The sequence below is a fragment of the Zeus faber genome, assembly GCF_960531495.2.
Source record: "Zeus faber genome assembly, chromosome: 18".
Classification (NCBI taxonomy): domain Eukaryota; kingdom Metazoa; phylum Chordata; class Actinopteri; order Zeiformes; family Zeidae; genus Zeus; species Zeus faber.
In genome coordinates, this window is record NC_137210.1 from 15,432,602 (window position 1) to 15,460,518 (window position 27,917).

At 45.7% G+C, this 27,917-nt stretch overlaps 1 protein-coding gene across 1 annotated transcript; it reads left to right on the forward strand.

The window, feature by feature from the left end:
* Positions 1–13,415: 13,415 nt before the first annotated feature.
* LOC307244525 (protocadherin-17-like) lies at positions 13,416–26,918 on the forward strand (the record flags this gene model as incomplete). The annotated part of the gene is made up of 4 exons (XM_080019727.1): positions 13,416–15,887; positions 17,086–17,144; positions 17,321–17,490; positions 26,302–26,918. The coding sequence occupies 4 exons, from the start codon at positions 13,416–13,418 to the stop codon at positions 26,916–26,918; spliced, it is 3,318 nt and encodes a 1,105-aa protein (XP_079875853.1).
* Positions 26,919–27,917: the final 999 nt, after the last annotated feature.

Consider the following 27,917-nt stretch of genomic DNA (forward strand, 5'->3'; position numbering starts at 1 on the left):
GTGTACACATATATATATATATATATATATTGTCGCTGTGTTGCTCACTGCTATTATATGTATATAAGATATATGTGAGTTGCATAAGACACATTTTTATCCCCACATTAAAATCATACCACAACTTTATTCTCCTGCTGTGGACTCACAGTTATGCCTCTGTGATGATGGCTTATCCTGTATTCTGAGGAGTGACATCGCCCTGATGCTTGTCATGTCGGTTCATCTTGGGCACCATCCTGGCAGTGCCTCTGAACAGTAAGCGTGTGGCCAGCAAGACAAGACTCCCGCATCAACAGATATCCTGCGTCAGGAGTCGTCCATCTGCATATCACCATTTCATATTTACCATGCCATTTCATATTCAGACGCACCAATTAAATATAAACAAGACAGAGTGAAAAGGGATGTTGCACGGGAGGCTGTTGTCACTGAAAACCTTTTTTTTTCTCTTACAACCTAGAGGAATGGGTTGAGATGTTTTTCAACCCAGGCCACTTTCACTTCCGCAAATCAGCTCTTTTGGATACATCCAGGCCAATGTGAGAGGCTAGAAACAGGAAGCTGAAGAGCTGAAGAGTCAGAAGTTGCATCTGAGTGGTCAGTTTCAGCGAGGTCGCGCTACAAACAGCTATAAATGATCCTGTAAGAATACCTTTACCGGCCTTTACCGCATCCCGAATGACATCGCAACTTTCAGCAGACAAGCCTTCGCCTTTAGTCAGCGCTTTTGCCTTTTCTTTATGAGGAACACAAAGATGCGGCGACGGGTCAGTTCTGCTGACGCCCTGCCTTACACTGCTGCTGCCGCCATCTTTTGGGTTGTAGGTCTTTTTCTTTCCCATTAAAAACCAGATGGAGTGCTCTTCCCCCTCCGTGTCTCTGGATCCACTTTCTTTTTCCGGTTCACTTCCCCACTGTAATATCACTGCGAATGCACTGTGAGTGACAATGATGTTCAGGGGCGTGCTCGCCAGTTGTTCTTTTTCTTCTTTTTCCTTTTTCCGTATGAATTCTGTGGTAAACCCACAAATACCTTTATCCCTTTGTCGCAATAATATTTATTCGTTCATGTGTTGGCTTTTTTTTGACATTATCTCCATTTGAAAGTGAGAAGTGGAAATGCGGCCCCAGCACTCCCCATCCATTAATGAAGGCTGGGTCACTAGGGGGAAACGTCACGCTGTGGAACCACTAATTCAGCACAAACAGAACGTGCTTCACATTCACTTGATTTTGGCTTGTGGCGGGTTTGGCCAATGTGATGCTATGAACCTGGAACATACTTATAGAAGCCGTGCCTTAAAGTCTGACATCAAGTTATTATTTTTTTTTTTAATTGTTATTGTTTTTAGTGTGTTTTTTTTTCTGGCTGTGCCAACATCCCCGGCAGTGTTTTTCGGAGCTCTGCTGTCAGAATGCGAGAGAAGGAGCGTAAGATGTTGCTACAAAGGCAACGGTACTTGTTGCCTGACTGTAACAAGTCTGGTTGCAAGGCATCAATGCAACAGACAATTTATTTTGACATTTCAGATGTCATTGCTGTCTTTTTACAGTCTGTCAATTTGCTGTACTGCTGTAAATTCCAGGTTATGCTTATTATGCCCAATACAATGTAAAAGTTGCATTACATACAATGTAAAAGTCGCATTATATTTCATGTAAAAGTTGCTTTTTATATCCACATTTGCATTATATATAATATGATATATATCAAATATGCAATTTATATATCATCAGTATATATTAGACATACTACATGTATTACAGTCTTCGGGAATTATTATAAATATATTATATTAATCATAGAATTGTATTTTATTTGCATAATACATATGAATGAATGAATCAACGTGAAACCACAACACAATCACGCAATAAGAATATCCACCATCCCAAAAATACAACAATAAGAAATATTGTGTAATTTGAATTGCTTTTTATGCTAATATCATCACATCCCGCCTGCACTGCCGCTCGGCGCGCGTGGGAGCTCTGCAAACAGAAGAGCCGCGGACGCTCAACGCTGTCATTTCCACGCCCGTGCAGCACTGATTGATTTCCACATTTGCTGCCGTCCAACCACCACAGGGGAAGCGTTTTCTGAGCCGCTAAGTCATTCTATAAACTGCACGCTGCGTGTGCGGAGTCCCATCCCTGTCCCGCACCAAAACAACGCGGCACTCAGAGAAAGCCTGTGTTTTTTGTTGTTGTTGTTGTTGTTGTTGTTGTTGTTGTTGTTGTTTTGTTGTTGTTGTTTTTTTCCCCCCCTCCTTCCCCGCATTAGACAACGCGCGTTTCTCCGGCCTCTGGGTTTGATGATGATAAATCACCGCCGGTTGTTCACCGGTTGATTGTGGTTCACTGCTGAGTTGCCGAAGTGTTTCATTATGTCAGTGTGAGGCGTCGGGAAGGCAGCTGCCAAAGGAAACGCGGCCGAGACGCTTTTCCACTTCATATTAGAGACAAATTAAAGAGCCAGAGAAAGAGAGAGAGAGAGAGAGAGAGGGAGACGCATTGGATCTATTTCAATGTGCTCCATCAATCAGTCTAAATGACTTATTGTAATTAGCCGACATGTTTTGTTGCTCAGGTTTTCCCCGATGTTATTAGCGCTTCACGCTCAGCCTCGAACTAATTGGGAGGCTTGATGTTCGTCTCTACGCGGGACTGATGGTTTTATGCTCTTCTCTCTTTTGGGGCGACTTCCCTCCTCTTTCATCTCGGTGAGTTAGTCCCCTGTCAGCGGCGCGCTGCGGTGGCGCGCCGCTAATTGTTGGCGGGACCGGTGTGTTATTTACCGACGCCGCTGCAAAATGTTACCGTCTAATAAATTGATGTCAACGCCTTGTTCCCCGATCGACGACGCCCCTCGAGGAAAAAAAACAAAACAAAAAAAAAAACGCCGGCGCCTCGTCGGGAATTTTTTCGCGGCGTCCGGACGTTGGGTTTTTCCGCCACCGGAGTCCGCTCTTCGCCCGCGAGGGGCTCGGTCGCGGCGGGGATCGGGCGCCTTTCTCGGCGGACGGCTAGCGTCCGAGCAAAAGCTTCACGGTCCGAAAGAAACATCCAAATATAAGTGATGAAACGGAATGAGGTCAAACTAAAAGAGGGAAACACCCAAAAGTACACAAACAAACACAATGAATACATAACAGAATATGCAGAATATACAAATGAGGTTCTGTGTACAGGATAAGTTATTTGTCGAGGTATACACACGTAGGGTATGAATTCAAAACGACTACGATGTACTTACTAAGTAATTACGGAGTCGAAGGGTTTGTATTTAGGGACCGACTTATTTCCAGGGAGACTGAAACATTTGCTTTCTACTCCCATAACCGCCTTCATTTGACAAATGGAAGGGCCCGCGCCCGCCGCCGCCGTTTCATTTGCACTTTCTTTGAAATGTGAACAAGTTGGACAGTGTTTTTTTTTTTTTTTACCCAAAATGAATTTGGCTGTCATGTCTTTGAGGCTTCTGCTGAATCACCCGCACCAGTTCTGCCAGTTTGGATGCGTTTTTTGGAAGCGGCGGTAAAAAGAAATTAAAAAGAAAGAATAGAGTGATGAGCCGGAATGGCCCCCGTGTAGATGTCCGGAGACATATTATTCGTAAACCATCTTGACACAAGAAACTCGGGGGGGGATGGATGAGGCGGCAGCAATCAAAACACGGTTTATATTAAAAAAAAACAAAACAAAAAAAAAAAAAAACGAAGCAAAACAAAACAAAAAGAAAAAAAAAAACGTGATTAACGATTTGGAATGCCGCCCCGGCTTTCATTGGGCTCGGCTCCTTCTTCGATTTAGCTCAAAGAAATGTGACCTTCCCTTTAATTTCCTGGTAGTCCCCGGCCACACAAGCACTTAGCTCGGTGGATATCTGGAGTTCATTTAAAAGGCTTTTTGACAAAGCTACTTCATCAAATGTATTCTAAACAGGGCTCAGGATTGGGGGGTGACCGGGCGTCCCTCCTTTACGTTGTACTGCAGCCTTTTCGTGCCCGCTCGCACATACTGGACCGAGACGGCGTCCCACGTTTTGACGGGCTCGGGTTTTCAAAGGTCAGACCGCCGCGGCACGGGCTTTTTTTTTTTTCCAAAAATCCGGCTTTAATCCGAGACCTGTCGCCTTGCCCACCAAGGGGGTAGGGGGACGCCACAGAGTCACAAACTACACAGATTTAGGATATGATGGAAACTAGAGGAACGAAACGCCAATCAAGGCTGGGAAACTACTAATAACTGGGTGGAGCTGGTTGAAGACGATGGAATACGACGTGAAGCGAGACAAGGAAAATGTGCATAGAGATGTTACAAGCTAGGGGCCAGAATAGACATGTTTTGTTATTTTTCTTAATTTAAGTTATTTACTCCACTCTTTGTCCCACATTTGGTTGGTTGGCGTCTGGTCCCTCAGGATGGAGGCAGTATAAAGCACTTTCTTTACCGCATGCTTTGGTTCGCATATGAGGTTTTTTCACCTAATTATTACAATCCGCAATACAGTGGAGCTGGGAGCTTAATTATTTGTCCAATTTGGAAATGTTTAATGGGTTGAAATTCATTTGTTAACAATCACTGGCCGCATAGTGAAAAGAACACGTTTGTTTCTTTGTTAAATGTCGTCTGATAGGGTGAATCACCCGACTAAATTGGGGCTCTTCACACACACGCACGCGCACGCACACACACACGCACACACACACGCACACACACACACACACACACACACACACACACACACACACACACACACACACACACACACACACACACACACACACGTGACATTACTGTCACAAGTTACTGAAAAGGAAACAAGCATGAAAAATATGGAATCTGCTGAACAGCGTAAGAAAAGCCGGTGTATGTGGACCTGCCTTCGAGTTCCTCAAAGGCGCTACTTGAAGCCGACCTTGACCTAAGTGGTCGCACAGCATTCACAAGGCAGCGTTCACGTTGATGAATAAAGCTAATTTCACCGAGGAGCAAAATCAAACAAGGTCATGATCTTAACTCAACTTGCAACTTTCAATTTCTCTCTCAATTACACCCAATAGCAGGTAAGCTAATGCTAGCCAAATAAAGTAACCTATAGACCAATACATGTACTATTCAGGTATAATCTTGTGAACCTGCAAAACAAGATTAATTTGTTTGTTTGTCTCTCTCAAATGTTATACGTTTGATATTTTTTAATACGTTTCCAAACGCAACCGTTTGATAACAATATGCTAGCAATGTCTCTTAAAAAAAAAGTTACGTAATGCTGCTTTGACGCTAAAATGTTCTCCCCCGCACCCCCCACCCACCCAAGGCCAAAACAATTTCTGATGATTGTGTTTTAAACTAAATGACACCCAGAGGGGATACCTGTCAGTTGAGGCCACTGTCTCATGCTGTCGATCCACTTATCCATTCAAACAGTGGTTACGCTGCAGAAATGGCCGCCGCTCTGAAGGCCAAACGCATAAATCTTATGTAACTTAACAGTTTTTTTTTATCTGAAAACACACACATTTAACATGAAGACAACAACGGCCGCTTCTCCGCCTGGTTTGACGCTGCTTATTTCATGCTGCCTACACACTCATGGTTACGCTGGCTGGCAGCGGCATCCTTTGACCTCAAGATGTCTTTGGATCGACCATTTTTGTTGGCGGAAGCTCTTAAACTAGGCACACTGGTTAAAAATTCATTTCAAATCAATTTTCCGTCTCAATGTGTCCTTTTTCTTTTGGTAGCTTTGTAATAAGCGGGATAATGTGCAGCCGACTGGTCATCGTCGCAAAATAACCCCCTTCAGCTTAATGCATGACCCCACGATAATGAGCGACTGGCTGAATCGCTCATTAATTATCCCTCACTTATTACTTATTACTTATTACTTATAACTTGTTACTAGTTACTTGTTACCTAATTATTTTTACTTACTTTTTACTTATTACCTATTACTTATTATTAATTACTTGTTACTTGTTACTTATTACGTGTTCCTTATTACGTATTACTTGTTACTTATTATATATCGCTTTTTTTTGCTTTTTTTTTAAATTAATTATAATTTTAAAAAAAACATCCGCAATAGTTGTGTGTTTATATATTGTTGGATAGAAATATAGTTGTTTTTTTTGTTATTTATCTTCTGTGAATGTTTTGATGTAATGCAGCCATTCCAGCCTCTCCTGATTGCTATGCGGGACGGCATTGACTGCAAGCGGAGCTCCTTTTATCAACCAATTGATTGTATTGTTACCTCATTGTAACCACCTAAATTGCATTGTGTTGTGTCGTGTTGTTGTTTCTGTTTTTTTTGTTTTTTTTTCCTGCATCTTTTGTTTTGAAGATCGGTAAATGTTTTGTTTGATTTTACTGTGATTGTCTAAGGTCAGCCAGATCACAGTTTGCTGCGGCGGTGGCGGTGGCTGCGGCGGTGGCCTGACGTGGCGAATGTTCAGCCTAACCGTCAATGCTCCCGTTTCCAAATGAGAGCGAATGTTTGTTGTCTTCTCCTCGTGTCTGTCGCGCATAAGATTGCGGCTGAGGCAGTCTTCTTTTGTCTTTAATGAGGGAGAGATAACAGTCTGGATCATAATGGTGATTTTTCTTGTCCTGTCTGTGGATAAGCTGCGCTCGCAGGAAATGAGGGATATAGCGGCACGCAGAATGCAGAGCCACAATGTCACCTTGACGGAGCATTCCTCGCGACTGGACTGGCTGCTGATATCAGAGGATAAACTCTATTTTAACCTTGCGTTCACTCATCACAACAAAAAAAAACGAAACACAAGGGGGATAAAAAAAAATAAAACGGGAGAACAGCCATCCATCACATTTCAAGAATTATTGCCTTCAGTCACCAGGTATCAGCGGGCGCAGTCGCAGATAAGTGTACTCCATTCAGCCCCGGGCAGCACACGGGCAACTTCGATTTTAACAGTTATATTAAAAAGCGGATTCCTAAACATATCGCCGTTCACATTCACTCCTTTTTTTGAGCCACCATTGATTCAATCATCACCCGAGGTATTTTCATGGCCGGCATAGGAACATCAAACACCATGACCTCCATTATTTCCCCTTTGAAATTGCATTCACTTTATTCGCCTCCTCAGTCACTCCGATACCTTGAATCATTTCTCCAGGGAAGTGCTATTTTTTCTTTCTTTCTTTTTTTTTCCTTTTCCAAACCCCTGCCGCCTCTGTGCCGGCCCAGACGGCTCGCTATCCACGTGTTCCCTCTCGCTGTATGTGGGACACTTGAGTTGATAGCGAGACAAGGAATCTGGCACAAACCTGCGAGACGCCGCGCCGCTGTGCTACTTCCCACCCAGACACATCTCATATTTAGTTTGGCAACAAGTGGATCGCATTTAATGCCGAATAAACTCGCTTTTCAATTAGATATAACGCGATGGTATGAGGCTTTGAGCGTGTATTTCCAATCCAACGTAAAGTAAATGAACTTGTATTTGTCATTGTGAAAAACACAATCAGGGCTTATTTGCTTCAAATTTGCCGGAGCGCAATAAAAACGACGACTACATCTGCTCTATAGCACAAAGCCGATAAAAAAACCCCACAAATAAATACAAATCGTCTGCCTTCCTAAATGGCTCCTTGCTATAATCTCACGAAATATGAACATTGGGCACAAGCCGTAAGCAGTTTTGGAGAAAAAAAAAGAAAGAAACAAACAAACAAACAAACAAACAACAGACACATAAGTCATTGTGTGATCTTTGGGTTTTTACGTCCTCGATTCATGAGCAATTAAAGGGCTGGTTGTTGAGAAACAAGGGCTAACTTGTAGAGACAGAAAACCATTACTAAGACAGATAACCAAATTATATTCAAAGAGGGTCGCGTCCTTATGATTCCATTCTTTAAGCTCGCCAGCTGCTGCAATCGCTGGTGCTATTTAAACGCATCAATTGCTCATAATATTTACACATTAAAAAAGCATGTTTGTTTTTCCGTCGCAGGGAGTCGGCAACGTTTTCCCTTTTTTGTTCAACCACCAGCTGCATTTTTAAATGGATGTGGGCAATTAGGGTTAACTATGTCCAAGGAAATACGATAACAATTTAAACCACTTTTTAGGCTAATGTAATTTCATCATTTTTAATTTGTCTTTTTTCGGCTCAGCCCGTTTATGTCATGCAATCGTTTAAAAGGAAAAGCAGCGGCACTGACAGTGGATAGTTGTGAAAATGAAGGAGGAATTATAGAGGAGAAATAACTGGATCCCCGGCGAGGTTGTAGATCGCAACCGACTAAATACCCCCTGCCCGTGGCGGCGCAACATGGCGGCCGCGGAACTCGCGGGAAAAAACACGAATGGCCCTCACTATAGCCAGCGTTTTGTTTGTCCATTCCGGGCTACTGTAGAAAAAACATGGCGGTGCAACATGCCGGTGCAACATGGCGGAAGAGTACCCAGTCCCTATGTAGATAAAAACAGCTCATTTTAAGGTGACGAAAACATAATTATATACTACTTAAAACATACTTGTGAATATTAGATTCCATTTCTGCATAGTCCGTAGTCAAGTCTGTCTGCCAAGTAAATTCTACACACTACACCTTTAAGTGTAAAAACTATTTTCCTTTACTTTACATATTTATTTGTAAATGTAATGTCTACCCAGTCGTGGAATCCCCCATATACTATACTTTACCTGTATACGCCTATGATATACTACCTGTACTTACTTTTGTGTAACTGCCACATGCCACCATTGCGTTGACTAGTTAGCATAGTGCTACTCTGCGTCGTCGCTGTGGGTAGATGGACGCATATTTTTATGTTTTATATTTATGTTTATTTTTTATCGCATCCTGCTTCTCATCGCTTTCTCGACTCGCGCAGTTTGCCGCCGCTGCAGCACCTGGATTTCCCCCCGCGGGGATTCATCAAGCCTCACGTTGCCTCATGCAAACCATACAATGTGAATTCAATGGAATTAGAAAGATGTTTTATTCGGGCCCACGAACAAACTGTGAGACTTGTTATCGGAAGAGGCTCCGTATGGTTGAGGAACCCCACCACAGCTGTTGCGGTGGGAGCGTCACACAGCTGGACGCGGCCGTCGACCTTTAACGCCCCCCGCGGCCGCCGCACCCCAACCCGTTCCACGCGACGCTTGGGAAAGCTTTTTTCCGGACGTCGAAATAAAGCCAAAGTCAAATTTCAACCAACACCTCGATTTATCCATTTTGCGAGAGTAAAGTTTGACATGAGACATTATTTTTTCTTCCCCCTACAAAATGTGGTGAATCGGTGAATCGAATCTTTCGCCGCAGAGGCTTTTTTTTTTTTTTTTTTTTTAACATGTACTTGGGGAAAGAAAATCCATGAATGATCCATCAAATGTAATTTGTTCTGGAAGTTTGACCACGACCAAGGTGTGTGAGGAATCTTTTTTAATATTTCATAGCTGAACAGGCGGCTCTGTCGCCGAAGAGGAGGAGGAGGAGGAGGAGGAGGAGGAAGAAGAAGAGGAGGAGGAGGAAGAGGAGGAGGAGGAGGATGAGGAGGAAGAAGAGGAGGAGGAGAAGGAGGAAGAAGAGGAGGAGAAGGAAGAGGAGGAGGTGGATGAGGAGGAAGAGGAGGAAGAGGAGGAGGTGGATGAGGAGGAAGAGGAGGAGGAAGAGGAGGAGAAGGAAGACGAGAAAGACGAGGAGTAGGAGGAGGAGAAGGAAGAGGAGGAGGAGGAGGAGGAGGAGAAGGATGAGGAGGAAGAGGAGGAGGATGAGGAGGAGGAAGAAGAGGAGGAGAGGAGGAGGAGGAGGAGGAGGAAGAGGAGGAGGAGGAGAAGGAAGAGGAGGAGGAGGAGGAGGAGGAGGAAGAGGAGGAGGAGGATGTTTTGTTTCTTTTGCATCGAGCTCCAAAGCGTTCAGAGAGGCCGGGCGCTCGTCGGGAGCCACAACCCGAATAGCAGCTTCACAGGTCACGACTCAGAACCAGGCCCTGGTGACATTTTGGATCAATCGAAAGTGAGATTCACAGATATATGTGGAAAAAAAAAATAATAATTTAAAAAAAAAAGATATATATATATATATAATTATTATTTTTTGTTTGTTTTTGGGGTGATGGGGGGGTCAGCGCTTCAGGCGGGTCAGATGAATTGAAAAAGCCTCCACTTGAGCTCTTGGAAGAGACCTCTCGCCGAGATCCACAGGCGTTCTTTTTTTTTGTCCCCCCCCCCATCTCTTTTAAAGGGTGGGCTTCCAAAGTAAATGCACCCTTTTAGCACGGGGGGAGGAAACCGCACGCGGATGTTGATCGATGCACCAGTTCGGATCATAACTGTATCTGTATGCGCACCTTTCCCCTTTTTCGGCGCAGAACGCCCGCCTTTGGTTTTTTTCCATGCGCTTTGAGGGGAGAAGATTCCATCAAACGCCTTGGTCTTAATCAGGATTCCAGACTGTAGCCGGAGCGCTATGATACATCCAGCGATGGACGCCCGCCCTGCATGATAAACAGCCCAATCTCACCTCTAATCACGGCTGCGCAGAATGCTAACTGAATCAAAGCGGGGCGACGTCGGGATACTTTACATGCTTAACAAGCGTGCTGTTTATTCCAACCTGTTTGAGGCTTCAACAGGTTTGATGCAGAGCGACGATGCTAGGCTACCGGCTGGAAAACACCTGATGCATCCGCGCCTTCTTTGTTTCAGATCATCGACTGTCAACAAAAGACAGATTACGGTTCGCACAGAGCATTGCGCGCCTCTCATTAGTGCATTTTTTCTTTTTATCGGCGAGCAAGTCTTCAACCTCGACCGAAACAAGGCGAGAGGAGCCACACACCGGGTTGTGTCCTCCTCGGTGATGTGAATACAAAAACGAAACCTTTTTGCATTCCCGAAATACAGATCACACGGAATTGTGTGGGCGTGTGTGTGTGTGTGTGTGTGTGTGTGTGTGTGTGTGTGTGTGTGTGACAATACGAGCACCGCGGTGGGTGTTGGTTCCACGCTCAGCTTTGAACACATTGCATGATAATTAGTGGGTCCTCATTTGTTGCCCTTATCTCTCACCTGCAGAAATGGCCAAATTATGCAGGCGCGCGCCCCGGCCAGGCAAAGTTGCTGCTCCCCCGAGGAGGAATGCAGCCGCGTTTGCAGACAATGGAAATGAACTCGTGGGCGATTCAAGGTTGATTCGGATCCGGGGCAACATGAAATTAAATGAAGAACCCCGCGCCGCGCCGCACCGACCCTGCCCCCCGTGTTGACACGGCTCCTTGGAGGAATATGCCACCGTATACCTGTAGCACCGGGGGGAGGGGCTGTAGAATCACCCAGGCCTGGTCAAGTTAGAATAAAAATGTAAATGTCATGCCGGGATACTGAATGGACTAAATGTCAATTGATATTCTCAATATGCGATGTTAGATTCACCTGGATATTGAAAGCAATCTGATAGCTTTGGGTGGACGGGGGAAGCCAGACTGTACCAACAGTTTTGATATTTAAACAGCAAAATAATAATTCCTTTGTGCGGAGCCGTGACAGCTCTTCTCTCGTGTGTCATATTTTAAGATCAGTCTGAAACCGTTTCAGTGTGTCTTGCTCGTGTATCCTGCGACTGAGTCCGTGGAATAATGGGAGCCTAAGAACTGTGAATAATGTGTTTAAAGAAATGGCTGAAGAGGGAAGGAGTGGTGGTGGCAATCCATCGGCTGGAGCATTGCTGGTTGCAGGTTGACAGATAGAGGGATGGATAGATCAATAGATGGATGGATGGATGGATGCATTGATGGATAGATAGATAGATAGATAGATAGATAGATAGATAGATAGATAGATAGATAGATAGATAGATAGATAGATAGATAGATAGATAGATAGATAGATAGATAGATAGATAGATAGATAGATAGATAGATGGGCCAGGAAGCACATTCATCTCTTGCCATCTCCAATTTCCACCTTCCTCACGCTCACAGCACAGATTGACCACCTGATCCACTCCTGGCGCGGTGGAGGGGGTTGGAAATGACCACCTGTCAAGCCTCATTCTGAGTTGACTTCATATTATATATTTCATCTGTTGTTGTTCCCCCCCATCCCCGAATCCCCCCCGCTTCGCGCCCATCCACACGCATCGGGGACGGCATCCACGCGGCGCGCATCAGTAAGTGGATCACGTAGCGCCGCGAACGGCCCTTCTTCATGCGATCTCGCAGACCTATCGGAGGAAGCCCCCCGTCGCCCTCCTCCTCCTCCTCCTCCCCCCCCGAGGCGAGGACCTGTCGCCGCTTCACTCGTCGGCTGCGGGAGAACGGGATCGCAAAACGGCGTCGGACGAGAAATGCGCCGCGGAGGCTGACGGAGGATCCCGCTCGGGTCGCACCGCGAGGCGGCGACGGCGGCGGCGCTGCAACAGTTTGACGCGGGGAACCGAAACGGGGTCGAAAGGGGAGGGGGGGGCGGAAAGGAGGCGATTGGTTTGGGGTTTTTAGCTGAAACACATCTCTCGCGGTTTTTTTTTTTTTTTGGTTGTTGTTTTTTTTTTTCTCTCTCTCTCTCTCTTTCTTTGGAGGGGAGGAGGTGGTGGTGGGGGTGTTTCGCACCGGAGCAGTGCAGGGGGAGCACAGTCCCGGATGACGGATGCAAGACCGCTGGGTCCACGGTCGGAACTGGATTATGGGATTACCGGACTGATTTATTATTGGACGATTAGCGGGGATCTTCGTGACCTGTGGTCTTGAACGACGCGGGATGCGAACTGGTTCTCGCACCGGTTGAAGCCGCTCGGTTTTCGGCGCACTTTGTTGCGGAACCCATATGCAACAGTGTGCCCCACAGACCGAGAGAGAGAAAGAGGGAGAGAGAGGGAGAGAGAGCGAGAGAGGGAGAGAGCGAGAGAGAGAGGGAGCGAGAGAGAGAAAAGAAAGTGAATCCATTGTGCATGGTGATAATGTGCAATGCTGCATGCATGCAGGTGTAGATGTCGCAGGAGGGCAATGCGCCTTTTGTGGGCTCCGCTAACCTTCAGCACGCGGATCCAAACGTGTTTAACCTTGGTGCAATAGGGGAGCTGCACCTTTTTATTGTCTTTCAAACCACCCTCTTTCGGGGTGTGATGCTCAAAGCGGAGCAGATATGGTGGATTGCACGTTTCGGTCGTGCACAAGGTGTCGTCGGTGTTTCCTCAAAGAGTTCATAGCCGCACGGAATATGAAAGGGGTTCAAATACGCACGGAAGGGGAGAGGACGGCTCTTTAATCGATTAGACATCCAATTGGCTCCGGATCAGGGGAGAAGCCGCACGCCTGCCCGGGGTTTTTAGTCGAGGTTTTGCCGTAATTCAACAGGTTGAAAGTCAAAGAGGGTTTCCCCCCCCCCCTTTCTCTCCTACCACCGCAGAGCTCTCCAGCTGAAGGGATGCGCCTCTCCGTGCCAATCTTCCTCCTCCTTTGGGTCAAAGCCCTGACACTGAAAAACCTCAATTACTCCGTTCCCGAGGAACAGGGACCGGGGACCGTGATCGGGAACATCGCAAAGGACGCCGGGTACGGGGTGATGGAGCGGGGGAAGAAGTCCAACTTCAGGGTTCTGGAGAACTCGGCCCCGCACCTGGTGGACGTGGACCCGGAAAGCGGGCTTGTGTTCACCAAGCAGCGCATCGACCGGGAGACGCTGTGCCGACGCAGCGCCAAGTGCCAGCTCTCCATGGAGGTGTTCGCCAACGACAAGGAGATCTGCATGGTCAAGATCGACATCCAGGACATCAACGACAACTCGCCCAGCTTCCCGTCGGATCACGTCAATATTGATATTTCGGAGAACGCGGCCGCGGGGACGCGCTTCCCTCTGACCATTGCGCACGACGCGGACTCGGGGGAGAATGGGATCAAAACCTACCAGGTCACCAGGGATGATTACAACACGTTTTCCTTGGATTTAAAAGTGAGGGGGGATGGGACCATATACCCAGAGCTGGTTGTTCAGAGACCCCTGGACAGAGAGGATCAGAGCCATCACACCCTCCTCCTGACAGCAATAGATGGAGGTGAATATCCCAGATCGGGGTCCATGCAGATCAATGTGAGGGTGACAGACTCAAATGACAACAGCCCTGTTTTTGAAAAATCCTCCTATGTTATAGAGATCCCAGAGAATTCACCAGCGGGGAAAGTGCTCATTGATCTGAATGCTACCGATCAGGATGAAGGGAGTAATGGGCAGATTGTCTACTCTTTTACTGGATATGCATCAGAGAGAATGCAGGACTTGTTTTCCATTGACCCCAACACTGGAGTCATCAAAATTCAGGGAGAAATTGACTTTGAAGAAAATCCAATCATAGAGTTTGACGTGCAGGCTAAGGACCTTGGCCCTAACCCAATACCTGGCCATTGTAAAATAACTGTGAAGGTGCTTGACAAAAATGACAATTGGCCAATAATAAGTTTTGTGTCTGTCAGGCAGGGAGCCATCAGTGAGGCAGCCCCTCCAGAATCTGTCATTGCACTTGTGAGAGTAACAGATAAAGACTCTGGGAGGAATGGCCAACTTCAGTGCAGGGTTTTGGGAAACGTACCGTTTAGACTGCAGGAAAACAATGACAATTTCTACACGCTGCTCACAGACAGACCTTTGGACAGGGAACTAAAAGACGAATATAACATAACAATTGTGGCAAGAGACAATGGAATCCCTTCTTTGAACTACACAAAATCATTCACTGTGAAGATCCTAGATGAAAATGACAATGCACCACGTTTCACAAAGACAGTGTATGTGCTTCAGGTGCCTGAGAACAACATCCCAGGGGAATATTTAGGGTCCATCCTGGCCCATGACCCCGATATAGGCCGCAATGGCACCGTGTCGTACTCCATTCTGCCATCACATATTGGAGATGTTTCAGTGTATACATATGTGTCTGTTAATCCTACCAATGGTGCCATATATGCCTCAAGGTCCTTTAATTATGAGCAGACGAAATTTTTTGAATTCAAAGTTCAAGCAAAAGACGCAGGGTCTCCTCACATGGAAAGCACATCCACAGTGAGAGTCAGCGTCCTTGATGTCAACGACAATCTTCCAGTCATCATTTTACCCCTTCTACAAAATGACACGGCTGAGATCCCGGTACCAAGAAACGTAGGCATCGGGTACATCGTGGCCACCGTGAAGGCGGTGGACCACGATCACGGGGAAAGCGGCCATTTGACCTACGAGATCTCAGAAGGAAACGACGATCACCTGTTTGAGATGGACCCGGTGGCAGGAGAGGTGAGAACAGCCCACGCGCTGTGGGAGGAAGTGGCTCCGGTGGTTGAGCTGGTGGTGAAGGTAACTGACCATGGCAAGCCCCCATTGTCTGCCGTAGCAAAGCTGATCATTAAGGCCAACACAGAAGCTGCGGCAGGCAGTGGCTCCAGCACCAGCGGGGAACCACAGCCCTGGGACGTATCCCTGCCCCTCATCGTTACCCTCTGCATCATCTCTGTCATGCTCTTAGCAGTCATGACCGCCATTGCTGTCAAGTCCAAGCATCAAGATAAGGAGACGGGGAATTATAACTGCCGCATGGCTGAGTACTCCAATCCTCCAGTGGGGAAGGGCAAGAAGAAAAGGATCAACAAGAGTGACATCATGCTGGTGCAGAGCGAGATGGAGGAGAGAGATTCGGCGAGCCGCATGAACGTGGTGAGCAGCCCCTCTCTCATCACCTCACCCATCTGCTTTGACTACCAGAGCCCCCTGCCCCTCACGCTGCCGCGGTCGGAGGTCATGTACCTTAAAACCACCCCAAACAGCCTGACCGTCCCTAGGGCGGCCTGCCACTCCAGCTTTGCCGGGCTGAGCGCCGACACGCCGGCAGCGAACAGGATGTCAGTGATACAGGTATGGAGCATGCTGCGCTGTGTGGTATCTGCCCTCTCATCTGCACCCTCCGCTTTGCCGTGCACATCTGACAAAAACACAAGCAGTGGGAGGAAAAAAAAAACTGCTGTTCTGCTGTTTAGATATTGTCATTATTTCTTTGTTTTTCCTGCTTTAGCACAAAAAAAGTACCAAGCAGATGGTGGGTGATATGTCAGCTAAAAGTTTAAGTTTTCTAGGGTTAGGGTTCTTCATGGGAATGTCAACTCTTCAGTGTGAAGGTCTTTTTATCTGAATTTGTGCCTCTTTTCTTTCTTTTCTTTCCACTGCCCCCCCCCCCCCCCCCCCCCAAATTAGAGCATTCTGAGTCCCCTCCGGTAAGACCTCACAGGTGGTCTGCATAATCAGGAAGTGCTTTCAGTTACAGATGCAAACAGTGTGAGTCTTGAACAAGGCTGCTGCACCCCCTGCCAGATTTATTCCTGTGGAATGAAAACAAAAAACCCAGCCTGAAATGCGTGGATTGGACAGGTGTTTGAGCAGCTTGTCCGATCACATTACCTGACCAACATGTGCCAGGAAGCGAGATTCACACAGCATAACCCCGCATTTGTATTTCTCGCCGTACAAAATGTGGGGCTGCATACACCCATGCAAAGTTGAAGAGATAAGGCAATTAATGAGGGTCAGCCCCTCGCTCTCTGAGATACGGCGACGGTTGCTTAAGCCACCCAGCGTACTTAATTGACAGAATTTCCCCTTTGTAAATGATGTTGAAATCTAGGACATTCTCAGAGACGGTCTCATTTGGAGATGATAGCACAAATGCCAAGGCTTGGCACTGTCACCGGTTGCTAGGGCAAGTGGGTGTGATCAACACAAGCACATTATTCTCCAGATAGGGGAAGGATGCAGATGACACCGGCTAATTCATTGCTGCTTTGCCATGCCAAGGAGGCACATATGGTCACGATAGGGATTGTTATTCTTATTCTTATGCCGAGGCCAGTTATTCTTCCGGCTGAAATGAATTGTCATGAACATGGTTTATTGGCTGCAGTGAGTAATTGAAATGTAGAATTCCAAGAAGAAAGCCTCAACATTATTATTTATTTTTCTTGCATTTCGAAATTTTGAAATGTACGCAATTTTTGTTTCTCTCTCTCTGTCTCTCTCTCTCTCTCTCTCTCTCTGTCTCTCTCTCTCCTCTCATTTTCAGACAGATAATTTTCCCTCCGAGCCCAGCTACGTTGGCAGCAGGCAGCCATTTGTCCAAAGGTAAGGATGGTAACCCATCGGCTCCTGACCGCTGCATTTATATTCATCTGTTTGTAAAGCAACCTGACCACGTCAGTCAAAAAGGCAGCGCTTGCACACAAAGGCGCTGGTGACTGATGTCTGTGGTTTTTTTTCTCTCTCTCTCGCTCTCTCCCCCTTTTTGTGATTTTCTGCAGCTCAACATTTAAGGATGCAGAACGAGCGAGCCTCCGAGACAGTGGCCATGGTGATAGTGACCAGGCTGATAGTGACCAGGATACTAATAAAGGCTCACACTGCGACACGTCTGCCAGGGAGGGCCTCAAGATGAAAGCAACAGCAGTTAATAGCCAGCCTCTCGAGCAGGGTGAGTGGACACTCTCGCCGCCTGACATCTTGAAGATGCCTAATTCACTGTTCGTATCGGACCTTGTTCTGACTTTGCCCTATTAAACCACAATGCACTGACAACACATGTTCAGGTAGCCGGGATTTCAAAACGTGTCCACCGTCCTCCTCTGGGCCACGGGGGTTCCTTACCCTTAATCAGAGCTGATTCAAGACCCCACCTATTTAAAACATGCCACCTTTTTGTCTGAATTGGTTCTATTTTCATGATATAGAGGGCAAGGGTGGGGGCGTACAATACATTATAACGCACTTGGCGCACTTGCCAAGGGTGCTGTGAAAATAATTCTAATTCCACTTACAACAAATTAAAAAAATTTAAAAATTGCTCTTGTGTTGCAAGATCAAGCTTGCAAGGCTATACTAATTCATCTCATTCATCAGTTCCCGACAGAAAAGCAGCTCCAGCGGAACAAGTTTCTGTTTGAGTGTGAGACTATTCCTCATGATGTAAAGTTGAATTTTTTTTTTTTGAGAATTGGTTCTTGACGAGTCATTCAGTAAATAGAGTCATTCAAGTTTTTGGACTCGTTCGTTTGGTTCAGTCGGGGCAACACACGGCGAGCGGGGGAGGAAATTGTAAATTGAAGACTCCCTCGTCCACTCTTTTGTTGGGGAGACTCCAAGTCATTTAAAAGATTTGTTCGCTACGAAAGCATCATTCGTGAGTCTTGCATCACCATTCGTGGGCCACAATTATAAGCACAGTTATACATGTTTCGGACGTGTTTAGTGGTTAAAAAGATAGTGATGTGACATACGTGGGATTATTGAATTGAAATACGCCATAGAAGAAATATGTATGTATTCATATGGATGGTTGGGTAACACTGCATTATAATATTCTTTATAACCATGGATTGAGTTATTAATATGTGAACTGGATATGGATTTTTGACCATTAGGATAGACATGTCTGAAATCGTGCCAAGGCCTGACCCTACATTGCAATCTCTGCTGACTGCCTGTGGGGGTCGCATGTTCCACGTTGGGAACCCCTACTCCGGGGTAATGCACCAGCAGAGAGACTATTGTACTAGGAAGAGGGTATCATTACCGCTGAGTTCAAACGGGTCTGTGTGGCACGCGATGCCGTGGTGATCAAATCTGACTGCAGATTTCGGCAGCTGGGCGCTACCTTGTGTTGTGGTGGAAAACCCCGGACCGCGTAGGGAAGATGACACGTAGGCGCCAGAATGGAAAGTGGATGATAGTTTAAGAGGATAAAAGAGTCCATTGGCTGAAGCAAGAGCACTCAAACATCCCTCGCCCCCGTCTTCTCCCGCCGTCGCGGAAAAAAAAAACCCCGCATCCGCGGCAAAGTCTGCCTCCGTCACTGTCTGTTTTGATCACGTCATTATTTGAACATGAACTCAGCGCATCCATGTCTGGGGTAACACGACAGAGACAGCGAGGCATGACAGATCCTCTCTGTGTGAGGAGACAGGTATTTGGGGTGAAACATGACACTCTACACCGCTCCTTCAAAACACTCCCTCTGTTAGTGAATTGCTTTGCTGCAACAAGAATGTTTTTTGAAAGAGGATTTTCGATTTGCTATGGAAAGGGGGGGGATAGAAAATGGTTTAACTCCCACTTACTCCCCCAAAAACAAATAAAGATTTCTGTCTAAATGATCCGGGTCGCTCGTGGTGCTGTCTTTGACATTTGTTGAGTGTTGTGTAAACAATCATAACATGAGAGGATAACGATGTATGTTTACAGGGTTTTGGGTTTTTTTTGCTTGTTTTTTTTTTTTTTTCTGGGGTTCACATTGAACATACGAATCATTTCTCAGACATCACAGCAGGCGGAGTGTGTGTGTGTTGTGGGGAAATATAATGAGGTGACCGTAGTGGAGAGCCGCCCTCCTTCATTTACCTTTGAGAGACACAAGTTTCTTTCTAACGACGAAGCTGGTGATCAGCACTTCACACACATTTGCATCCCTGAAAACCTCGTGTGTGGGACATCGCTCAGGGAGCCCAGAACGGGAACCCTCCTGTGTCCGCCATGTGGAAATGTGACTCTCTCTCTCTCTCTCTGGCTCTTGCTCTACAGTATCTCAGACACTGTCCCTGTGTGTGTGTGTGTGTGTGTGTGTGTGTGTGTGTGTGTGTGTGTGTGTGTGTGTGTGTGTGTGTGTGTGTGTGTGTGTGTGTGTGTGTGTGTGTGTGTGTGTGTGTGTGTGTGTGTGTGTGTCTAAAGCTGCTTTCACACATGCACTGCAACCCTGAAATTATCCGGAGGCGCTGTATGTGTGAACGCAAATGCCCGAGTTGTACTGGGTATTAAACAGACTTTATCCAGCCAGCACAAAGTCCACGTCACGTCACACTGAGCGGTTTGTATGAACAGAGCAGGTACAGAGCGTTCACAGTGAGCCAGTGGGCGTGTCGCTTGTTGATAACGTGACGTCATGTCCAAATACATGGAGTATCAACGCGAAAAAAGTCACAATTACCGATAAGTTGGTAGCCTCTGGGTGCGCTACGGCGCCATGTGTCATGGCGTCACGTCCTGCCTGCGGCACGCTCTACCCAGGCTGCGCCCCTCGTCTAAACCAAACGGAGGATTTACAGGTAGTGTAAACGCTTCTGATGCGGACAATCTCCGGTTGTGTGCTGCATGTGTGTGTCAACTCCGGGCAATATCGGAGTCTGGAGTTCATGTGTGAAAGGAGCATATGGGTGTCTATGAGGGATGCAACGGTACAGTGGGCTCATAGTCCGGTATGTATCACGGTTTGGGGGCCACGGTAACGGTCCAGTTTCGGTATATTTTATATTTAAGAACATTTAAAAAAAAAAAATGTAATAAAAAGGTGTTAAGAATGTTTTTATAGTATAGTAGACAAATAACTAGTGTAACGCTCTGTGTGTATGACTGTGGGGGGAGTTTAAGTTCATTGGTGGGTTGTTATAATTTGAATAAATTTATCTGATTTGTTGGTGTCCAGGATAGTGGATGATTCAAATAATTTTTATTTATAGATGTAATATTTTAAAAACGGTTCACAATAAATAAATAAAACCAGTGCTATCTTCAACAGTATTAGTATAACAGTATAAACAGTATTTTTCCACACATAAATCATAATAAATCAAATAATCGAATAATCTCACAGAATAGTGCGTGTGTGCCTTCGCTTTGCGAAGCTGATGTGACAGTGGTTGCGCTCCTTTCCAGCCAGGGCACCTCCCGGCGAGGGAGGATCATAGGCTATCTCTTACATGGAGGGGGAAACATTTGCCGGCGGCAGGAGACGGCAACTTAAACAAACAACACGACAAAAAAAAACTGTAAAACTTGACGACAAAAAAACAAAACAAAAAAAAAAACGGCTCGCGACCCAGCGAGACTCGGTTCCCTCCACTCCCACAAAAGAGACGTTCAAAAGAATCTTTCAAGAGAAGTTCCTAATAAAGAGGGACACGGCCATCCCAGGGGTTATATTCCCACTGGACGCCTTGATTGATTGCACTCTTGACTAAAACATTTCTATGTATTTTTATCTCGTGTTTCTATGGGAAAGGCTTGCGTAGCCGCGCGCAGTTGAAAAAAAAAGAAAAAACCCGCAAAAAAAAGATGAGAGATGCAGCGCGGCCCCCGCGTGGACCCCGCACGGCTGACGTGGCCGGCGGAGCTGCAACGGTGGTTTCAATAGGCAGCAGCACTCACAGCGCGCGGCGCCGCGCCCGTACACTGCGCCAACGCGTCCGGTGGACTTCTACCGCGATACCCAGATACCGCCGCACCGCCGCTCACGTGTGCGTATTGCACACGTAAGGGGGCCGTACCGGACGGTTCCATAACACACCGTGCGCCGTTGCGCTCCCTCGTGTCCGCGTGCGTGCTCCTGCTGTCAGGAAAAAAAATCGGCCGCGGCCCAAACTTGCTCCCCGTTCCGTGGGAGGTGTTGGCGAAATCGGTTATTTTCTTTTTTGTTGTTGCACGTTTCAGGATTTTTACTTTTCATCCCCGGTTCAAAGGCCAATCAAATGAAGTGATATCGAATGAGATGTTTCGTAGATGCGCGGGGGTTGGGGGGGGTGGGGGTTTTTAAACACAGTGCCGTTGCTCGCTTGACTCAAATGCGAGTACATTTTTAAGCCTGCATTGGTAAGATAAGAGAAAATGCAAAGAAGTGGGGCATTGCGTTTAATATTAATGGGCCCGGGCTAATGCTCTCTCTCCGATGCGTGCGGTTTTGCATGCGAGAAATGTTGTTAAAAAGCAAAACTAATGGTCAGAGTAAATGGCATTCTTCCGGGGGTCGGTCGGTCATGCGTTTCGGCGGCGACTGTCTGCCGACTACAAGATGGAAGATCTGAATTATGTATTTTGCTGTAGACCTGATCACACAACAACAACACCCACCTACACGCGTGCCCTCCCTCTGTTTCCCTCTCCGACACTTTCCCTCTCCATCTCCTTCTCACTACCCCCCCCCCCATGCGCACACAGGGACATTTATTGGAAATAAAGTCAATTTTTGCTGCGTTTTTTTTTTTTTTTTCCTGACAAGTGAGGGCCGTTATCTATAATGAAGTGGTCATACTCCTATTCCCAAACACCTCAACGTGAAGGCATGTGGGTCAAGTGCTTTCGCTTTTTTATTTCTTCACCTTTAGCAACACCCCCAGTCTCCACGCTGCTCTGATACAGGTATATTATGCACAGGTGCATAATATACCTGCTGCGCACACCCTCCCCGACGGATATTTATTCACTTTCAGCAGATGCACAGTGGCTTTGTCGCTCGCCGTTCTCTTCTTTTTTATTTGTAATGGCCAGATTGGTTCTCGATTTGTGAAAGTGGGCCATTGTTCCCTCTAAAGGTGCGAATAGGCAAATTTAAAGCGTTTTAAGGAGCCCCGTCATCTACTCTGTGATCATATTTACTGCATTAAGACCTGCAGCTCCATGCAAAAAAAAAAAAAAAAAAAAAGGTTTTTACTGCAATATGAAAGATTTGTGACAAGAAAAAGGATGGATGTGGGGCTTTAATGTTCCGATTCCGATGTCATATTGTACATCTCAACAGCATTTGGGAGTTAATGGATGATTTAAATGACAGACATTCAGCGGTTTTCTGAAGCATTAGTATTCTGTGCTTCTCTCAGAATCCGGAATACAGAATACAGGAGAAGCCCCCTGTTATTTCTGGTTGCATAGCCAGACAAAGGCGTACGGTGACAGAACTACCCTACTGTGTTTATGGTGAACCTTCTAAGCACATATACATCTCTTTGCATTAGCGTCAGGCGCCGGCCTCCCGGCGCTGGTGATAGCTACCTTGGAAAGGGAGGAATTCAAGGTTCTGTTGCTTTCTCCCCTCGTGCTCATCGCTCGTGTTTAGTATCTACCCTGATAAAAAAAAAATATAATAATAATTTAAATGAAAAAGATAAAAAAACGAAGTTATCCATGACAGGATGGAAAAAAGAAAAAGTGATGGACAGAAAATTGTAGAGGCTACAAAACTGCAATCTGTAGAGTAAATGCTTCAAAGAATACCCATTGTCATCGGTTGGATCTGTGCTGCGGTTTAGCCCTTTTGATTTAATATGCGTTTTGAACAGACCCTGCATTTTGGCTTGATTTCACTCCCAACAGAGATGCAATAGAATTAAAATGATATGTACAGAGCACATTAGTCGTTTGTTAAATATGTGGTCACAAAATATGGAAATCAGATTTTGCCTTTCATGTTTCAAAAGCATTACTTATACAGTCAAAGTATACAGTATATACATGTAAAAAAAACCATAAATATATATTGAGAGAGAGAGGGAGAGGGAGAGAGAGTGAGAGGAGAGATAGAGGGAGAGGGAGAGAGAGTTGGCAAGATACCTGGGTAAGACAGTGATGGAGAACATGTCCCCATCACGCACGGTGCTTTCTTCCTTCCATAAGGAAACAGAATAAAGTAAAAGAACCAACATCTAAAATACAAAGACTGTTTTGCGTGCCGATCACGGGCACACCATCGCACGTGTGCCCGTGGGCACAGTCGGTACCGTCAGAAAGGGAGCGATCGGAGCGCAGAGCCCACACTGCGGGGCTATTTTAGATTGGGGGCTAGTCATAAAACATTGGGGCCTAAAGCCCCCTCACAACGCCGCTGCCTTCTACCAACAACAATGAAAGGAAAAAAGGAGCCGCTAGCACTAAACTCAATAGACATTTAAGCTAAATTCCGGCTCTATTTTCATGCACTGGAAATTAGAATCTTGCCAGAAAATGTGGGTGTTTTTTTTCCATAGGTGTAGGTGGTCATTTAAGTACAATGCTTGTAAGTGTATGTGTCAAGCAGCTTGGGTCGTTGACCAGGCGTTTATTCTCCTTTTAGTCTTCACCCTTCATTGGAGAGCGTGGAGGTGGTGTACACATCTTGTCAGATTCATTTGGATCACTCTGCGAGTAGAGGACACCTTGTACCTTGCAATATCTCAAAAATGTACTTCAAATTCAGAGGCTTTGCATTTGGTTTTGAACATTTTCCACATCCAGGAAACAAATGTCTTCCCGTCTCATGTACCATTTTCAAACCGCATACGCCCAAATATATTCTTAAAACTCTGTAAAGATAACATCTCCATCTACATATGCCTTAATGTCCCTAATGCAAATGCAAAGACCAAATCATTCATAATGGATCAGGAGAATCTGTTAAATGTGAGATTCAAGCTTGTTGACGTTTTTTCATGCCAAAGACCGTTTTTGCTTAAAAATGTTCATGCATCTGCGCTGATGGGACATTATGGTATATTGAGGGAAATGAACACGTTTCATTCCATAAAATAACAGATGAAGATACAGATACACACATATTGATTTTTGTTGGACCTTAAATGAATTCACTCACTCGCTGTGTCTTTCAAAAGAAGAAATCTATAGCATTAAAATTAAACCATATAAAGTCAGACGATTAATTTTTTTATTATCGACAAGATGCACATCATTTGCATTTCTTATTTATATGTATATGTAAGTTGGATCACTTCCTATCTTATTCGACTATATTTTAAAAAGCCAGAAACATCCCCATAAGGCTTTGGGAGGCAAATAAAGGGTGTAATTTGATTATATTTTCAATCATTGATGTTGAATCAAGATTTGCATAGCAAGATGGTACAATAAATTTAATGCAAAAAGTTTTGATTGGATGGAAAATGAATCAACATTTTTTCAATCAGTTTGCACAAATTGACCCGCAGACACAGAGTAAAGTGCTCTGTAAATGATGAAACAATCTTTTTTTTTTTTTTTTTTATCCTTGTTTCCGACTCCAAATCGGGCCTACAGTACTACCTTCGTTGTTCGATATTGTACTCTTATCGATAAGAATGATATTCTTATCGTTTTTAAGAATGTCCGCATGTTTCACAGTTAAATTTGTCCCGTTCTTTTTTTTTTTGTTCGTTTCTTTTACTTGAGTGACGCAAACTGTGCGGTATCGACGGACTGACCCATTTGCGCTTGGCTAACTTGCAGCTGCAATATGTTTCAAGCCTCCTCCCCGAGGTGGAAATCAGATTTAAATCGGGCCCCAATACGCCTTGGCTGCATTTATACTTGGCTTTTTTAGCTTTCCAATAGCTATCCCATCAGATGCCTGGAGTGGCTGAATCAGCTCGCGGCCCACACTGCAAATGAAGGGACATATGATGCAGTTGCAGAGACGTCAGAGCCACCGAAGTAGTTCAAACCGGAATATTTAAGCGCTGTCTTTATTTCCTGCTCCTTTTTCTCCGCTCAAAAGGTTCTTGAGTATACTGGTGCCTTATGTGGAAATGGTGTTTTCATGATACAATTCCACTTCGTAGGGTATCAAAACCTCAAATATCCCCAATGGAAAATCCAATCCCAACAGTCATATCACATATGTCAGATGTTAAAGAAATGCAACTTGATCTCTTGATTTTCTTATTTTATTGGGGATAAACAAAGGATACGTCAGTCATTATGATAAACTGACCCCCAAATTTACCGTCTAACTCTATATCTATCTTCTATCTATTAGATCAGTTATCGATATTGACTGATGCTTAACGGGATTCTCTGGTCTTTGAGGGAAATCCGCTTCCTGCCTATCTTACCCAGGTTTAGACGAGGAGATCAATGGAGGAATTGTAATTTCATCCTTGTGTGTCCAGAGCTGAGAGAGCGACGGGCTCCATGCTAAGTGTGTTTGCGCAATGCATGGCTGCAGATGGGTTCAACTAGCCTAGCTCCTGAATTGGTGGAATGGAATCGGACCGTTGCCACCACGATTTGTGTGCAAGCATCAGTCACTTACCATTACAATTTCATATCATTCTATTTCAATTTTATACAAAAATATAACAATAGTGAATAGCAGGATAGGAAGCACAATATGATTAAGAGATTGTTGTGATTAAAGTTCATTTTGCGTTAATAATTTGTGAGCCGTAATTTGCTTATATTTTTGTAAATCCGAACATTGCAACAAAACATTGCAACTCGGTTATGTTTAAACTCATAAACAGCTGGTGAGACAGGCTCAGAGCTCCTTCTATCCCATTTTATTTATTATGCATCACTAGAATCCCACAAAGACAGACGGTGCTGGGGAAAGTAGCAGGACCTGTTGTCTTGAAGTTTATGCTGATTCTGCCCGGAAAAACTCGAAATATATAATTCATTTAGTATCACACTTTTTTTTTGTAGTTGTTGTTTTTTTTGCTTACCCGACGGTGGTCCGATAACAGCTTCATAACCGTGTTTTTTGTTTCATTTGTAGGGCAAGAAAAATCAATCCACTGCACCGACGAGTGCCGTGCGCTGGGCCACTCGGACCGATGCTGGATGCCCAAGCTGCGGCTCGGGGGCCAGGCGGCGGACGGCGCCGACAACCGCACCAACCTCTTCATCCCCGTGGGGATGGAGACCACGGGGAGCACGGGGACGGTGGCGGAGGCGGAGATTTACGGCACCATCAGGAGGAAAACCCTCAGCACGTTCGGGAAGGAGCAGCAGCGGGACAGCACCATCCTGGTGGCCAACGTCAAACCCTACCTAAAATCCCAGCGCGCGCTGAGCCCGCCGCCACCGCAGGAGTGTCGCCCTCCCCCTCCGTCGGCGCCCGACAGCCCCAGCAAGGCGTCCGGCTACACCCAAACGGACTTCCACCCCGACCCGGCCCCGGCGGCGGCGTCCAAGGACGACAGGGAGCGGGCGTTCAACGCGGGTTCGGACAGCAGTGCCTACGGCCCCCCGGACGGCCAGTGCTCGCCGCCGCACACGGAGCTGGAGGAGCCGGGCTGCCTGGGCTGCGAGCTGAGGCCCAAATCCCTGATCCACAGCTCTGTCATCAGCCAGGAGTGCGGAGCCCTCGACCCCCGAGACTCCGGGAACTGACCTAGTCGGTGTCCCCCCTCCGAAAAAAAATAAAATAAAATGAAAAAACACGGCCGCCCGCCCGTTTCCTGCGTCCGCCCACCGCGGTGCGGCGCGATAACCACCACCACGACATCGCGGATAAATGAATGAAAAAAACGTAAATAAATGACCGAGAGGCGTTGATCTATTGATCGTGACCCCAGACACGCATTGTATAACCAAAAACCATCCCGCTTTGTTTGTGTGTGTTTTTTCTTTTCTCTCTCTTTTTTATTTTTACGTTTTTGAGTTTGTGGCTTCGTTGTGTTAAGGTGAAATAACTGTGTCTTTGACTACTGTGAAGGTATGGGGGGGCGGGGGGGGGGGGGGGGTGGTGTTTGGGAGGAAAAACATCATCGCTTATCAGAACAAAGTGTTTCCATGGTGTACTGTACCTGTCAATTTCGATGTCTGTATTTTACACATTTCAAGCTCCAATTTCGTGAGGCTGTTGAAAGCAAATTGCTACTGTTGAGCTATTGAGTCCTGTCCCGCTTTTGTAACGGTGATGCTTTTTTGTCTCCACTCAGTGTTTAAGAAACATCTCTTTGGATATCGCAGGCAACTGAAATACATATCAGTGACATCAAATACGAAAGTGAAGTGTCTTATGAACTATAAATGGTGGTGCAACAGGGAACGTCCTTTTTCATAAAACAAAGCAAAAAAAAAAAAACAAACAAACAAAAAAAAACAACAACATTCGAGGTCCCTGGTCAAAAACGAAACAAAACAAACAAAAAAAAACGAGAAACAAAAAAAAACATTTTTTTAAAGAATGTATTTGTAATTTTTGTGTTGTCCTCTGCAGTTTATGTGCAAATAAGCTGAGCTTACACGTGAATGTGGGCTACTGTACTTGTTGTGTATTTTATTAAATTTGTATTCACATCTCGTTGGTGTGTATGGAATGCTGTTTTTTTTTTTTGTTTTTTTGGGGGGGTTTTTTCTACTAAGGCTGTCGTGTTATCATGTTAC